The following is a 17,678-nucleotide window of genomic DNA, read 5'->3' on the forward strand; positions in this document are numbered from 1 at the left end:
TCTAGAGAGAGTTCAGAGGAGGTCTACAAAGATTTTAGGGGTCTGGAGCATCCTGCATCCCACTTAGGTTGAGGTACCTGCATCTTTTCAGCCCAGAGGAGAGAAGGCTGAGAGGGGATTTCATCACTGTTACAAATATCTGAAGTGTAGGAGTCAATTTGATGAGGCCAGGCTGTTTTCTACAGTGCCCAGTAAGAGAACAAGCAGCAATGGGCACAAACTGGAACCTAGGAAGTTCCATACAAACATGAAAAAATTCTTTACTGCGAGGGTGACAAAGCACTGCAACAGGCTGTCCACGACCTCAAGACCCTGCCTAGATGCTTTCCTGTGTAAACCACTTCGTGGAACCAGCTTTAGCACAGGTGTTAGACAAGATGATCTCCAAAGGTCCCTTCCAATCTCTGTAATTCTGTGAGTCCACAACAGCACTAAATACTGGACTCAGAAGGATAGCCCTAGAAAAGGAGCTTACTGAATGTGCCGCAACCCACATCTTTAGAAAGGTTGAGAAAGCCCAATACCATGTCCTAGAGCTAAGACAAGACCTTGGTCAGTCACTGGCAGCTGAGTTCAGGTCATGAAATTGTTAGTTAGAATCATACGTACTGGCAATACTGCAGAAGGCCAGAATAGAAATGAAAGATGGCATTGCAGGGACATTATTTCAGGCTGAAAAAAGATCAAATAATATTGGACATTTGGATTTTACACAGTCAGTAGTTGAGTGCTTTTACTGAAAATCAATATTTGTGATAAAGTCCCTAATGAACTTTGAAAAGATGTGATACGCTTCCTTTAGAGAATAGCCTATTTCTGTCATACAGGTATCTTCTTTTATTCTATAATGCAGCTATGTAAAAATAGTGCCATCTTATTCCACACATTTGTTCTCTATCTATCTCTAAAGTCAAATCTGCTGAGTAAATGGCAACAATAAACTTTTTTATTGGTTTATAATCCTTCGGGCAGAATGTGTTAGATTCCACTTACAATTATTCATCTGACAGAACTGATTACTAAAGGGAAGAGGCAAATTCTGTGTAACTTTTACTTTCAATAACATGGTTGAACAGGTGTAAGCAAGTGTGTCAACACACTCACCATGGTGGATTAAGATGGAACAGATTAGTTGCTGGCCCCAGCTCTACCTGGACCCTCTCCCAGTGTTGGTTACAACAGGAAGGGCTGACTGGCTTGTGAATTAATTCCAGATCTGTTGCACTTCAAAGATAGCTAAAACAAAATGGGATATTTTGAGCTTAATCTATCATATACCATATAGTACCCAGAGGGTCCTACTTACGCTGACTTCTCAGCTCCATTTCAATGAATTAAAAACATATGTAAACGATCATGCTCCATCTCCAGGGGCTCTTTAAACTATATTTACACCTTTACAATTACAGATGCCAAATGTTGCATTTGATATGAAAGCAACTGTGACATCTGTAAATGAATGGCATGTAATATTTATACTGTAATAATGTGTATCATATGCAAGGAAATTGTTTTTCAAATCTGAACTCTGAAATTTTTAACTTTTGTTTTCAATCTCAGTATTATGTTAATGGTCCTTAATATAGAATTAAAGACTAACAGGAAAAATGACAATAAATTTGAAAAGAGGTTAAAAGCCAAAAAATTAAGATTTTAATAAGGAAAATCCATCAACGTGGAAACAATTACAGAATTATGGGGGAATCTCAAAAATTGGTCTGAATACTAGTTAACACTTTAAATGGTGGCCGCTCTCATAAACTGAGATATCAGAGAATTTTACTAATTTAATCAGTGAACAGAACTCAGCAGCTAGAAAAAAGTCAAGAATGCACAATAGGGCATTGTTTTTTAATGCTTTAATATATTTTCCCTCAGAGCTGTGGGCTTCAATGCCATGACTTTAAGCTTCCTACTAGTAAGCTTGTTTTTTCTGATCACGTTTTTGGACTTTGATACCCAGCCTCGAGCTTCTGACAAAAGCTAAAACATGCTCAAAACATGTGGTAGTATTGATAGAGGAGCTGCAATTTCCACATCAAAACAACTTAATTTGACTTAATGGCTTAAAAACACCTAATGCTTTAACTTCTGCAGAGCTAAAGCAAGCAAGCAATTTTATGTATGATAAGGAATTTGTTACAGTCACCTTGCATTCTAAACACATACATAAGCAGTACAAACAACAGATCCTGGGGGCAATGCTGTAACATATCTTCACACGTACAAGTTCTTAAGTTTGTGTATTATCTCGGTGGGATTCTCTACAGCCTTGAAAATTATTTCTACATAAAGCAGCTTTGATTTTCTCTACTTTTGTCAATAAACATGGTCAGTGCTTTTTGTGCATTTTTTTGCACCAAAGTTGGAGTTTTCCCTCTGAAATTTACCATATTTAGACCAACATACTTTACACAGTTTTGGTGCTACTGCTCTGTCACAGCATTCCAAATTTATAAACCTGTAGAATTGCAAAGCCTTAAAATAATGCAGATTGAAAGGGACCTTTGGAGGTCATTTGGTCAAATATCCTGCTTGCAGCAGACCTAACTTCAAAGTTAAAACAGGTTGCTCTGGACCCATTGAGAAGAGTTTTGAAAATATCTGATGATGGAGATCACAGAAACTCTCCAGACAAACTGTTCCAGTGTCTGACCTCCTTTACTGTCACATCTTTTCCTTCAGTGCAGCTCTGTGACTGTTACTCCTTATCATTTCTCTGTACATGTCTGAGAAGAATCTCGTTCCGTCTTCTCCATAATCCACTTTTAGGAAGCAGAAGACTGCAGTTATATTCCCTCCTTAGCCTTCTGTTCTCCAGGGTGAACACATCCAGCTCCCTTAGCCTCTCTTTGTATGCCACAGGCTCTACTCCCCAGCTGTCTTAGTGCCCCACCACTAGACCTTCTTCAGTGTGATAATGTTCCTATCACTTGGGGCCCTGAAATAGGACATGATATTCCAGATGTGACTTCCTGAGTCATGAGCAGAGATAGAGACAATCACTTTAGGACATGCTTTTGTTAACACGGTGTTGTATATTCTCATGTCTACTGCTGGTTACACCCAACTTGGTTTTCATCCCCCAAAGCTTTCTCCATAGTGCATTCTCCTACATAACTGTCCCAGCTCATGCTGTTTCCATATACAGGACTCTACATTTGTCTTTGTTGAACTTCAAGAGATTCCTGTGCAGTGATCAATTAACTTGTGGAGGGTGTGTTCTGTTAAACTGTCTGGATTCTTGATGAAGATGTTACATAAGATCTACCTCAGCAGTGACCTCTGAGGAAGACCACTTGTAAATAACTACCAGTCAGATTTTGAACCATTGCCCTTTTGAGCTTGGTAGTCTAGACAATTTTTCCATCCATGTTATAGCCTACCCATTCAGTCTCTATTATGCAAGCCAAAATACAAGAAACTTGTCACGAGTCTTGCTAGAGCCATAATAAATGCTTATTGATTATCCAGAGAGGGAATCATCTAATCACAGAAGGAAGACAGATTGAGTTGGATGTAACTTACACTTGATAAATCCATGCTGGTTACTGCCAGTCACATTGTCCTTCCTGAGTCTGAAAATTACTTCCAGGAGGGCTTGCTTCAAAATATACCTAGCGACCTAGTGAGGCTGACAGGCTTGTAAGTAATTTGGATCATTCTTCTTGCTTGTTCTTGAAGATGCACATATTACATCTGCCTTTCTCCAGTCACTAGGGGCATTCCCTGAGTTATCTTATTGCTAGTCATTACATCTTTCACCACAACATTTCATGAATAATGGACAGCACCTCACAATGTTAAAGGTCAGCTCCTTCAGCACCCCTTGGATGCATCCTATCTGGTCCCATGAACTTGTGCATGTTTGGTTTCCTTAATCCATCCCTAATTCAATCCTACTCTCTAGTGGATAAGTAACTGTCCTACTAAGCACAGATCTTGATAACAAAGACCTTTGTTTACTAGTTTGTTAGGTTGTTAGTCTGATCTAGTATCAGGCCAATATTTTCCTTGATATTCCCATCAATGTATCCGCAGAAATTTTTACTGCCCTCACATTGTTCACAAGTTTCAATTCTAGATAAATTTTGGCTTTTCCCAATTACCATAGGCCTACCCAGTCAACACTTTTACACTCTTCCAGGGGCAGCCAACCAAAAAATCACAGAATCATAGAATGGTTTCGGTTGGAAGGGACCTCAAGGATCATCAAGTTCCAATCCCCCTGCCACAGGCAGGGATGCCAACCATTATATCAAGTACTAGATCAAATTTCCTGGGGCCCCATCCAACTTGGCCTTGAACACCTCCAGGGACAGGGCATCCACAACCTCTCTAGGCAGCTGTGTCAGCACCTCACCACTCTCAGTAAAAATCTTCCCCCTGAAATCTAATCTAAATCTCTCCTTTTTTAGTTTAAAACCATTTCCTCTTGTCCCACCACAATGCCCGCTTCTACTCTCCATGCACTTATTTTTAGTGCTCAAGGTCAATCAAAAAGTCCCTTTTCAGCCAAACTGTGCTCTTTTCATGTATTTTCATTTTCTTGCACATCAAATTGGAGGACTGCTTACTTTGCAAGCAAACCTCTTTTTCCTTCTGATCTCAGTTTATAGTAACAGTACTTTAGCCACCACAGTTAAAGAGGTAGAAGAATTTGACCAGCAGAAGAACTATTGTGTTACAGCTCCACTAGATGGCAGACAGACCAGTATTGTAAAGTACTTTGTAGCACTGATAAAGCTGCAATTACCTGCAAAAAAAAGCTCTGAAATTCTCTGCTAAAATAGTTACAGAAAGGATCAACTTTCAGAAGCCCACTCTCAAAGAAGGAACAGCCTTCCTGCTTGCAACTATGCAAGCTGGAGACAACTGAGTGAAACACAGGTAGAGAAATGATCCATACCAAAATTTCAAAGCAATGAAACAAATGAAATCAAAAGAATGAGTGATAAAAACTTGATAGTCTATTTTCATCAAATGATTATGAAGTAACTCACAGAAATATTCCAGTGGCTCTCTGGTGCTCAGCTACTTAAATTCTAGTATTGTAGTGAAATCACTATGTCATGTGTTTGTCATGTTCCTCTTCCGCATAAAGTTTGAGAAGTGGATACTTGTAAAGAATGAATGTGAAGGAGTTGCCAGCTCAGAAATTACCAAGCAGTGGTTCTCATGAGATCACTCATTCTGACTTAATCTATTCAAACATCTCTGCTGATGGGGTAACAGGACAGAACACGTCTTTCACTGTTCCACCACTTGTATTCTCCCAGTTGAGGCACTCCTGTGATGGCATTTTAGGGTACAAACAGGCCAGAATTTGAGTGGAAATTGGGATATTAAGTTGGGAAACAGGCAGGATAAAGCATAGAAAGATGAAATGACTCATGTTCCTGCCTCAAACTTTACCCCTAACCAAAACAAAGGGTAATGAGCAGTACAACAGCACACTACAACACTACAACAGTAACAAGAGTTGTTAAAAGTAATTAAGTACAGTAACTGAATAAAGATTAATTGACAGCAGGAAAAATATACTTATTTTGCTATTATGAACTATTTTGCACAGTTCAGCCCCAAAACTGCAGTGAATTACAAGAATATGTACACATTCTTACACTGAAATTAATGATATTAACATGCAGAAAGTTACCTAATTTTTTAATGAGTACTATTCAGAATGCCAGAAGTTTCTAGCTTATGTAAACTACTGCAGGCTGAAAATCTACAGTAACATTTTATCATTTGCTCTAAGCCAGTTAATATCCACGTAGCAAAAAAAAATGCTGTGTATGCATGCATACAGAAAATGCAACAAACTGTAAGAAAAAAAGTAGTTAGCCTAGTAGTTAGGACTGACAAGCAGAAAAATCCAGGTTTATTCAAGGTGATCACAACAGTGTCCAGTAGCACTTCTGCAGGTTATTGTATTATTGTATTAAGTATATGAGATCTGAAAGATTTTTATAGAAATATATAAGGCTTACTTGTGTTTGGTCATCTTTAGATCATGGCAAAAATGGCTGAAAAACCTAGCATAGAATAAGTGCATAACTGCGTGCTCCTTGCCTCCGATGTACAAATCCACAGGCATCCAGTAGTCAGCCAAGTCACGATTAAAGGGCCTGAAAAAAAATGCAGAATAACTGGAAAAATACAGCAGGAAAGAGAAAGATCAGCTCTGCTAATGTAGCTCATCACCACTACTTACTGACATCTACACATGTATAATAAAACTTATTTTGCAATCTTTTTAATCTTGTCAGAAATTACATGCTTATTAAATAGAAAAAAATAATTTCCACTGAGAAATGGCTCCACAGAAATATTGTTTTCATACATTTTGAATGTTAACTAAGATTTCACCTATGTCATCTCAGAACATGATGAAAATATTTTCTTGTTCTCTATAGGACTTTATTTGATCAATATCCTGTGGCTAGCATTTATATTGTTCATTATTTACCAACATCAAGTTTTACATAAAAATATATTGCTATGAAAGACAAAAGACAAGCCTGATTAAAAAAATAAACTTTTTTAGTAGAGTTTCCGCATTGTTGCCATTAGAGGGCAATGTAGCAGCTTAATACAACACCGCTAAGCATTCAAACAGTCAGATGGGTCATCGTCCTCAAACCTAAGGATGCTCAGTGAATTTACAGGGAATGCTGGTGGTTGTTTGAATTATCTGAGGCCACCTGCATGGTATCCTAGCATTACCTTATACTTTATTAAATATTCGTATATAGACTATTTGTACATTCTTTAACCTATATTTCATGGCTCCATTCTAACAAATTTACTCATTCTGTCTTCTTGTACAATTATTCCAACTGTAATTCTTGTGACAGCAATACCTTATTCCTCACAGATGAGCCCAGACACAAACCACAGATACGAAATTCACACCTTTAGTGCAGCAAGTCTAAATTTAACGTTGTTCACGTGGCTCTGAAATCAACAGAATAATTCTCCCAAATTCTAGGTTGATGAAATGACTTGTAGAAATACAGGTTTAAGCATACATAGCTTAACTGACAAAAACAAAACCAAACAAAACACCCAACAAATAAATTAAGTGGAGGTAGAAATCTAGTACAGAAATCTGAACAAATGCTTTTATTTCAATGTAAAACAGATTTGGTTACACTAAGCTGCTACTTTGGCAGCTGGATATTGCATATGCCCGTTTCATCATCAACTGCTGGAAAATTTCCTCTTGTTCATGCACAATGGCATATTTTAAACTGTCACTGGAGAGAAAGCAGTCTCTGTATTAAGTGATATTATTAACAATAAATTCACACTGTCACTAGAAGATGATCAGTGTGAAGCAGAAGTGTTCACAGAAGACTTTTCTTTAGGTTAACTGAACGCGTGCTGCCAATACAAAAAAATAACTGGCTAAATCACTTGGTATGTAGTATGTACCCAGGCACTGCTCTGGGCAATAAATAAATAGTCAGTCCCCTAAGAGCCTTATATTTGGTAACAATATCTAAGAAATGCAACTCTTTCTGTCAGCATTACAATGCAGTACTGTTCCACTAATTCCTCTTTGGAAAAAAAAAACAAAAAATAAAAACAAAACAACAACAAAAAAAACCTTGCATATTTTACTCTTATTTCACATAAAATCAGGTAGCCAAACCTGACATTTGAATGGCATTCTTGATGTGACCTTCTCAAAGCATGCAAACTTCATGTATACAAAGACAGTTTACATGGACATCAAGAATACCAAAATGGAAATGTCAACAATTAAAGCAAAGTACACCTTACTAGACTCCTTCACCAACATGAAGCTCATTATCTCCCACAAATTGTCAGGAAGACATACATCATCTAGTAGACACTTTCCATTTATCTGTGCAATAACTGAACAATGTATGAAAAGTAGAAAGATTTGCTACCATCAGACTGCCCTACAGAATGGCTCTCAAAATACTCAAGAGACAGTAATGGACATCCATTTAGCCATGGTAGGTGGCAAACTAATTTGATAGGTGTATGTAAAATGCTTTTGGACAGCTTAGTCAGCCTCTGTGCAGGCTGCTTTAATGCTGGTGAGAGAACACAAGGCAATATCAGCCATACTAATACAGACAGACTATGAAGCAGATAAATGGTTAAATAACTACATCTATCTTCCCACAGTGTCCATGCTGCATTCACTAATACACAGAACATGAAAAATCTCTTTTTATTAATTATGCATTTAGTCAGAGTAGTACAAAGCAGAAGCTTCCTCTTACACCACCTCACTCTGGCTGTATGCATGACAAAGCAGCAAGACTTACTGAAGCTCTAAAAGAAAGGAATTAAGGTGCTATTAAGGTGCCATTCTTGGCAGCTGGAAGTTACACCGTACTATCCCTCCTCCTCCCAGTGGAAAAGAACTACCTGTCTACACACCAGAATACTCAGTGTTCTACTGGGGAGGACAGGCTCAAAGCAACTTACCACAGTCTCAGAGTTGTGGTAGGCTGTCACTCTTGATAGCAATCCTCCTCTAACAACCGTCTTTAGCTCCTTAGCTGAACACTTCCACTATACCCTGGCTCATCCTGCACTTACACACACAGTGTCTACACATACTGCTTTTGTACATCTCCTGGCATAGGAACAACCAAATGCCAGAGTTTTGGAGCAATCCCTAGTCAACCTTTTGTTTTCCTCAGGCCATAGAGCAGACAAAAAATCAGGTTACTGCACAGGTTTAAACTGACTTCTGCAACGGCAGTTAAGCTAGAAGTGCTAGTGGATCCGGCCTGTTTTTTCCTTTATATTCAGTAAGCCAGGCTTGCCCACCAGGCAGCTTTGTATCTGGACCCCTTACCTGACAGTGTTGTGAGGGTCTGTGTATCTCAGGTAATACCAAGCAGAATCCACAAAAGTATCCATGGTATCAATTTCTCTCCTAGCTTCTGCCTTACATCTGAGCAGGAGAGAAAGACAGCAGCTATTGTTAAGGAAGCGTCAACCTTGTCAACAGAATAAACACATATGGAATGGTCATAAAGAAATTCAATTTTAAAACTGAAAGAGTCTGACCACTTTGAAAAGTGATATGTTCAGAAAAACTTCAATGTAAGGAACAGGCGCACACTCTCCTTCCCCTTCCCTCCCAAACAAAACAAAATGCAAAACAAAAGGCTGAGCAGCTGTAAGATGAAGCAACAGCAGACTGTACAGCACATAAAAGTCTTCTCAATCACATATTCCTGTAATTTTTTTAAGAAATGTTATTAAAAAAAAGCAGTCTTATAGCAAAGACAAGAATATTTTGTCATAGGGTTAATGGGTACTGAATATATGTCTCACTAGTTAGGCACCAGCAGACAAACCATGTGAAAAGCAATCAGCAGAAGGAGCAGGTGATTATCTTTACAAAATGTTTTTTTCAGATTCCACTCATAATCTCCAGGAAAAAATAAAATAATTAATTCAATTTCAGCTTTCACTGAGATGCATCAAATCTCTTCCAGAACATGTAGCACATTTAAACTAATAATAATAATATTTATTTATTTTGCAAGGAGTTATACTGACAGCAGTGAGAAATAGTTCTAAAAGATATTCTAGAAGCTCAGGTAATTTTCCTGTAATTTCTCCCAAACAAATAATTTGTTTGTAGGAGTCGATAATCATCAATCATCACATTTAATGAATTGTCATTTGTTGCAAATGATCTCTCTTTACAGCTTGTAATGCTAAAAGAATGAGACTTCTCTAAAACAAAATTTTGCAGCCCATGGCAAACTTGTATGCAATATGCATAATAAATACCTATATGGCTATATGTAACAAACGTATACAATTTATAAATGCATGTAAATTTAATAGAATAGATATGCATAATAAATGAGCTGTTGCTATTTAATTTTTCCAGCTGCATCTTTAGTTAAAATCATCAAGCTTTATGTTTTTGCAGCAACTTGTATCTGCCTTTTTGCCTGATACTTCAGCCTTGCTTTGCTTTGCTTGTCAGGGCAGGTTGATGAGACTATCATCCTTCAGTATTTTCCCCCCCTTTCTCTGCCTCACATCTATCTCTATCAGCAAAATTTTCTTTCTACAGGAATAATGCAGCAAAATAATTTTACTTTTTAATATAGAATAGCCCTTTTATTAAATCATACATATGAGCAGGGACTTCTCCAACATGAAACTGGAAGCAGCAGGGCTTGTCAGTCAAAATCAAGAATACTTTATAGTAATTGAATCACAATTGTATTTGTCTCATGCCTCTGCTGTCTCTGCTGTTGCTCGTACTCTAAATGGACATGGCTCATCAACACAGAAGCAGCATGGGCATCTTTCAAAATTCATACAACAGGCACAATACTGTAATCAGATTAGATGATCTTCAGACAACTAACATAATTACCTGAACTTGTATAACAATGAATAACTTAGACATCTCTTTCCACTCGTAATTGCTTACATTATTGTAACTCAGATGTGAGTACTCACAGACTCATATTTTTCCATCTCGCTTTCCTTATTAATTTGAGGTATTAAATGCAATTAATGAGAAAATATCTTATTACTGGAGAGAAGGACTAAAGGAAGGGATGACATAACATCTCAGAGCAAGGGAAAACAGGAGGTATGGAAGACTGTGCACACAAAGGCAATAGATCAAAGGATCTGAAACTGCAGCAGACACAAATGGATGACTGATACTGAAGACAGCTGTCAGTTATGTAAAAATACAAAGCCAAATAAAAGTTAGAATTTAAAAAAAGTTAATTTCAGTAAACCACCACATATTAAAAACTGAGAAATTGATTCTCTACATCATGATCTCCAACTAAACAAATGCCCTTGATTATCTACCTGAAGGTAGGGTGGCCACAATAACTATACAGAAGCAATAAAGATTTGCTATACATTAAAATGACATAGTTGCAAAGTTAGCAATAAAACAATACCTGAATTAAACACAGAAAGAAGCCAGGAGCGTTTAAAGTAACTTTCAATTAAATCAGGAAAAAAAATTAGATAAAATTAGGGATTTTAGACCTGTGCATTCCTGGGGACTTGACTAAACCTGAGGATCTTGTTTAGTAAGGCTTCCCTGCAAGAATCACACTTTAAAATAGGTTATTATATGAAATTTTATTAAAGAGGCGTATCTGAGAAGAAATGCTCTGTGCAGAAACATGAAAAGAAACACGTTTGACTTAAAATACATGTTAACAGCAAAGGTCAAAATACACATTTCCAGAGAACCACAGAACTGCTTTGCCTAAGCTACCTAGTTAGTAATGAAAACCATATCAACATTCTACCCTGCAAATGTTGAAGTGAGATGTTGTGAAACTGCTGCATTATCAATGAGAGCCCTACGGCCATTTATGTCTGGTCCTCTTGCCTGGCAGACTGACAACGTACTTTCCATTTGGTCAGTCTGTTAGCAGTAATATTGCATTACATCGCTGATGAAAAACTTCTCTGGGATAACTCATATTCTAAAAGTTCCTTCTGCAAAACATATAGATACATCTCAAAGGACACAGCATTTAAGCAGTCCTCAAGATCAGTCATCTGATTTTCGTGACATATTTCTTGCTACTTAATTTGATCTGTTTCATTTCTTTAACAGTTGGGCTATTACAAATAAATAGTACAACACAGACAAGATGCACATACTTAATATCTCCTTTGATGTCAATTACATGCTGTCATCTGTAACGTACAGTGAATACGATCCTCTGTGGTAAAGAATTATATAGCTGATAAGGTATTCATTTTCTTAATAATAATATATGATGTTAGTTTTCTTACCAAAAGGAAATAATTAAATAAACACCACAAGCTCTATATGAGCTCTGCTGGTGAAAGATAATGGAAATTCTTGCAGTAAATGAAGTGAGAGATACTGTCAAGAAATTGAGGGCATGGACAAAATAATTGTTTTCCCTGTTTTCTTTCTTCCAAATAAGAACGAGGTTTGTTTCAGCTTGTTTATAAAGAAATACCATTGGGTGCCTGTAGCAAATACAGAGTTTTACAGAGTATGAAAGATGAAAAAACAACAACACTGGGTCAGATAAACTATACTTCTGGAATAGTATTCTGTGTCAGAGTGCTAAGTTGTCAACACTTAAAGAAAGAGCACGTGAAACAAGCAATCTCTCCCAGCCTGCAGTACATGCAGTGTTCTCTCACCTTGGACAAGCACAGTTCACCCATTCTGGAACAGTTTCTAAAGGGGATGCTCCCTTCCCTGTAAAAGTGGTTACATTGGGCAGCACCACAGGTAAGTCTTCATAAGGCACTGGAACAGTGCCACATGTTTGGCAGTGGATGACAGGAATAGGTGTTCCCCAGTACCGCTGTCGAGATATTAACCAGTCCCTTAATTTGTCACTCATTAGATCTCCACCTATTCCTTTATTTTTGGCTTGCTGGGTAAGAGCTTTTAAAGCATCTTGTCGAGTCATGCCTGTGAACTGATTAAAAAAAAAAGAGAAACAGAATAACATGGAAAAAAGTCATACATTTTATCAATGAAAATGCAGGAATAGACAAAATTTCACAAAAGTAATTTCAGAAAATTAAAGTTTACGAACCTCACATGAATGTTCTCCATCTCATTTCTTAATATCCTCCTATCCAAGTGACTATTCACATACTAGCTACTTAGTTTATTTAAAGTTTCTTGCTCTAATGATAATGTTCTTGACAGTCTGAATAGAACAGTGCTTAGAAAGATCTCTTCAGCCTTTACAGATGAAATAGATTTATACATTACACACATAACTACATTTACTGCTGATATTTTAATCAACTGCTTTATGCTGAAACTTCCAAAGGTTCACCAACACAAGGTGCAGTCTGAGGAAACGTGAACAGTAAACCATTTTTCTGTGTTCATTTTGGGTTACTGAATTTATTACTCCCAAATGCATCCTAAACATTTAGACCCTACCTTTTATCAAACAGTAGACACAAAGTGCATATTCTACTAAATGCATCTTTCCAACTTGGTCTACTGTATAGCATATCTGCCCACAGCAGGAGGATTGGAACCGGATGGTCTTTAAGGTCCCTTCAAATTCTAACTATTCTGTGATTGTATGACTAAATTCTTAGAAATTTGATAGCATACACATCTACCTCGAGCCTTAAAAAGTAGAAACCTCTTTAATCGTGCAGTATTTGGCACATTCAAGAAAACAGTTTACATTGATATTATAAGTTGGGAAGAACTCCAAACTTGTATACTCACCTCCCCTGAATTAATGACTTTCTCCAAACCATCTGGCAGTTTTTCAATGACTTCAGTGAAAGAAATGCTCAGATTCTTTGCTACTGCAGCATCTTCGGCACTAGTACTAGGAATTCCTAGGGGAAAAAAATATCTGGAATTGACTAACAGGGATATCAATCATCAGTTTGATGATAAAACATTTTATCTCTATGAAATTCTCCGTATAATGATTTATGTTTGCTCAAGAGTTTGAAAATGCAAGAACTGTAAAAATGTTTTTCTGTTCTTTAAGCAGTAAAATTCAAGCAGCAATCATTAAGACACATTTTCTCAGTATTTCAAATGTTAATCAATGTCCTATGCCCGAGCAGGCTGAAAATTAGATAATTCAGAAAGAGGCTAAAAATAAAGCAATACAATTTAGACAAATAATTATTTTTAAACAGTTATATTTACTAGATATAACAAAAATGTATTTAAATAATACAAATTTGAATTCAATTTGCTAATATGACAAACACTAAACAAACAGATTAAACATTCCTCTTGTTTTAATAGTAAATGTCATCTTTTTCTTCTGTAATAGGGTATTAAAATTTACAAGAACTCAGTTGTCTCTAACATTATTATCTTTGAACCCATTAAGAAACACATGATTTGTTGATAGTCTCAATAAAACAATTTGAATAACACCAAATTTCCAAATTTCTATTCAGAATATAGTTTGTGAGAGCACTTCCTATCGTGAAATGAAGTCCTAGAAATCACTGTATTTAAAGCACCTGATGCTTAATCTCTTTTCACATCTCATTATTCAGGTTGGCCACACATCTTGAATACGTGTTCCCCTAACTCACTTCTTTTTATTATAGTAATTCACCAGCATCACAAAATGACATATTATCTTTAAATATTTCTCACTCATATTGATTGATGAGGACATCTTTCCTCTGATTTTGCTGCAGGTATTTTAAAATACATATTTTTTTTCTACTTTGGAGGACTGTCTTTCAGAGTGAGTTAAGAAATGTCTTAACTTCATTATTTCAATATTATTTCAGAATAAATCTGTTAGTATCGGATGTATTATTTCCAAATTGAGATATACTATTCTGAATATCTTTTCCCTTTGAATTTGGTGATAATTCACTTAATATTTTGAACAATCTTGCACAATTATGGTCATCTTTAAAAGACAAAGAAGCTTATTCTAACAATCCAGTGCAAACATCAGGTTGGTGAAAACTGTAATAACTCTCAAGATACTGCTACACAAATTAGAATTATTAACATACAAGCTACTTGATTGAAAACCAGTTTATCAAGCATCTTTCTTTAGGCAGTGAAATGTTTGCTATGGTAAATTCCCAAATATATAAACTCTGTTAATACATAGAAATTTGGAAGCAGAAAACTCAAGAAAACCAAGCAAAGCTCCCCTATGGCATCTAACTCCCTAACTAACAAAAGACAAAATCACTACTTAATCTTTTCCGCAGAAATAAGCTCCAGCAATTTAAAGGCTCTGTTACAGCACAATCTATGTATCCTAATCTGTCAAAGAGCCCTGCAGCCTACAACAGCTGGCGTCACAATATGCTCTACAAGTGGAAAAAAGGATATCCCACTTTTTGGTGTTCCTTCTGCTGAAATGATGATGCTATTAATGTACTTTCACCAAGCTCAATAGCTGGCATCCAGAACTTCCTTCAAAGATCTGGGCTGTTTCCAACAGACATAAGGCCAGAGCACATGCCTGTGAACAAGCTGGAAGCCTTTAATGAAAAATAAGATTAGGTATCTCAACTGTTTGGCTTCTCAAACGCAAGGGAAGGTTCTAGTTTTCAAAAAGAGATTAACTCCTAAAGTGGAAGATGTGGACATATTGTAAGGAAGGTACATAGCCCAAGTGGATGATTTCCATCGGCCCTGTGAGGGTCATCCAAGACATTTCTGCACAATATTCCCAGTAAAAGCAATACTTAGTGGCATGGTACAGAAACCTACGTGGTTCTTCACAATCAGCTGGTTCAGCTGTTGTGCCACAAAAGCCAACACTGGCAGTAGTGTAAAGGAAATAGGACTAGTAGAACCAGGGCAGAAGTAACAACCACAGGGAGGCAATAAAGGAGAGTTAAGGACTTAGGAAGGTAGTGTAATGAGGGGGGGCAAAAACCCAACAGTCAGCGAAAAGCTTGGTGTCTGCTGTTGTTCAAGATAAACCTTGCAGATTAAAATGGACGGAATTAGTAAAACTTAGTGCAATCTCAAATTTTTTACTTAGAACTGTTGTCACATCATCTAAGCACATGTACTTACCTGTCTAGATTGAAGTACTAGGCTTCCTAGGACTAGGCTCCTTCAGGAAAGGAGTAAAAGTGGCTGCTTCATAGGACAACTCTGAGAAGACCATTTCAGTAAATTCAGATTATCCTCTACCAATGCCCTGCTTTCTCTGCTTAAGGAAGGAACCCCAATCTTAAATAAGGAGTTTAAAGTTATGGGAATCACTCCTTTAGAGAAAGGGCCTAAGATAACTGTCCAGGACTACCTGAACAGAATTCTAACCTATTCTGAACTCTTCTTCTGATCTCAACACAAATATTATCAGATTCAACTCAAACTTGGAACTTTTGTATGTTTATTGGGCGAAATCTCTTTGAAACATTTCTCTTTAAATATTCATGTAATTTACATAAATGTATGACAATTTTTTTTTTTTAAAGCAAATAATCTGTCTTGTTTGGACAATATTTATGTCAAACAATGGTACAGTTATGTTTTGATTAAGAACGGTGAGAATCAAATACACATGTCCTATAGGTAATCAGCCCTCCAAAGATATACAGATCCTTAAATTTAGCTCATTAAATGAACTAATTTTATGATATTTCCATTAAGATATATCATCTTGTATATCATTCTCCCAGACAGATTCTACATAGCTATTTTACCCATCCTTCTTCATTAATGAAGAGCAGTAATGAAGAACAGAATTCCAAAGTCCATAAGAGAATCCCTATGTCCAAAGATTTATCACAGAAGCTGAAAGCTACTGTATTCCAGTTACACAATAATTGTTGCATACCTATTTTAGTATCAAGATAATTCTCAAAACTTGTTTTTGCTGAGATTACTACAGGAACCTCTTGATTGGTAAGCAAGTTCACAGCTGTCACAGAAGTAAGTGAGTCTGAAAACAAATGATCATGGTAAGTAACATATGGCAGAAGATATGCTAATAACATTACTTACGATTAAAACTCAGCTTATTTTATACAAGAAATATTATGAATTTTGAAAAGAAGAAAATAAAAAACCTAACTGCATTTCTAAAAAGCTATTAAAACCTTCACTAATTGATACATTTTCATGACTAGAAAACATACCAAACATCTGAATCTGAATAAAAAACTAAGTGAGATTTGGGCTGAAATTAAAAAAAAAAAACAACAAAACCCAAGTCCTTGACCAAAACGCAGGCTTGCTTCAAAGTTGTACGAATTTACTAAGTTGTGAATTGCAGAGTCACGAGCATCATTTCAAAATTCAGCAAAACCATTCCGTTATTCAGATGATACAAATGGGGAGCATAGACACACTTATGACTTGCTCTTCTACACAGCAGTGACCAATGTAAGAAGAAAACCTAAATAACTAATTGTATTCACACTGATATTAGAGATAGGCTTATATCAACATCTTGGAATCAAAAGTCTACAGGGAAGACAGAGAAAGAGAATGAAGGGTGAGAACAGTGATAAACTAAATTGTGTTTCTTTGCTGGCCTGGTAAGAAGAAAATCTAATCTGAATAGTCTAAACTGGGGGGACTCAAAACCGAGATCTCAATTTGGACACATTTCTAAAATTGTAGTGCCTTCACAGCTTAAAGCAGCTCCCAAACTAATATGTAAAGAGCCATTGCACATCATCTATGCAACAGTAAAGAAAGCCAAAGGCTCTGTGTCAATATGCCTGCTCCTGGTAAGCAGGGTCTCAGGACTTTTAGTGGACAGTATAAAGTATAAAAGGCCTCACTTCTAAGATCTAATTTTAGAGACTTGCATACAGTAGCTGAAATTAATTCTTATTTTGCAGGAATGAGGTACAAAATTGCTGCTTCGGGGATCTGACTCAATTTGATAACAAAAATACAGACCACTATGGAGTTTTCTTTCACCTATCTTTGTGGAAAACCAAAGAAAGTCTGAGGCTTGTACTGCTACGTACAAAGTCTGTTTGAAATAAAATAACAGTACTTTATAGAATAGGCTTACTATACCTCAACTGTCTTTTTAACACAAACAAAATACTTAGTTACTTTGACTACTGTTTTTTAATTTTTCAGGTCTCAATGATATCCCTATACTAGAGAAAATTTCTTATGTTCAAATCATTGCACTTAGCTTTCCTGCTTTGTTTAAAAAAATGTACAGAAGTACTTT

The 17,678-nt window shown here is 36.5% G+C and overlaps 1 protein-coding gene across 1 annotated transcript in view; it reads right to left on the bottom strand.

The window, feature by feature from the left end:
• LARS2 (leucyl-tRNA synthetase 2, mitochondrial) overlaps positions 1-17,678 on the bottom strand; it is an 81,387-nt gene that overhangs the window by 23,358 nt on the left and 40,351 nt on the right. The window contains exons 10-14 of the mRNA XM_019616578.3: positions 16,320-16,424; positions 13,250-13,365; positions 12,187-12,470; positions 8,849-8,947; positions 5,994-6,131 (exon numbers count right to left, since the gene is read on the bottom strand). Coding sequence (XP_019472123.1) covers positions 5,994-6,131; positions 8,849-8,947; positions 12,187-12,470; positions 13,250-13,365; positions 16,320-16,424 — 742 coding nt within the window. The remainder of the gene's footprint in view (positions 1-5,993; positions 6,132-8,848; positions 8,948-12,186; positions 12,471-13,249; positions 13,366-16,319; positions 16,425-17,678) is intronic.

The sequence above is a fragment of the Meleagris gallopavo genome, chromosome 6, assembly GCF_905368555.1.
Source record: "Meleagris gallopavo chromosome 6, MGAL_WU_HG_1.1, whole genome shotgun sequence".
NCBI classification, from domain to species: Eukaryota; Metazoa; Chordata; class Aves; order Galliformes; family Phasianidae; genus Meleagris; species Meleagris gallopavo.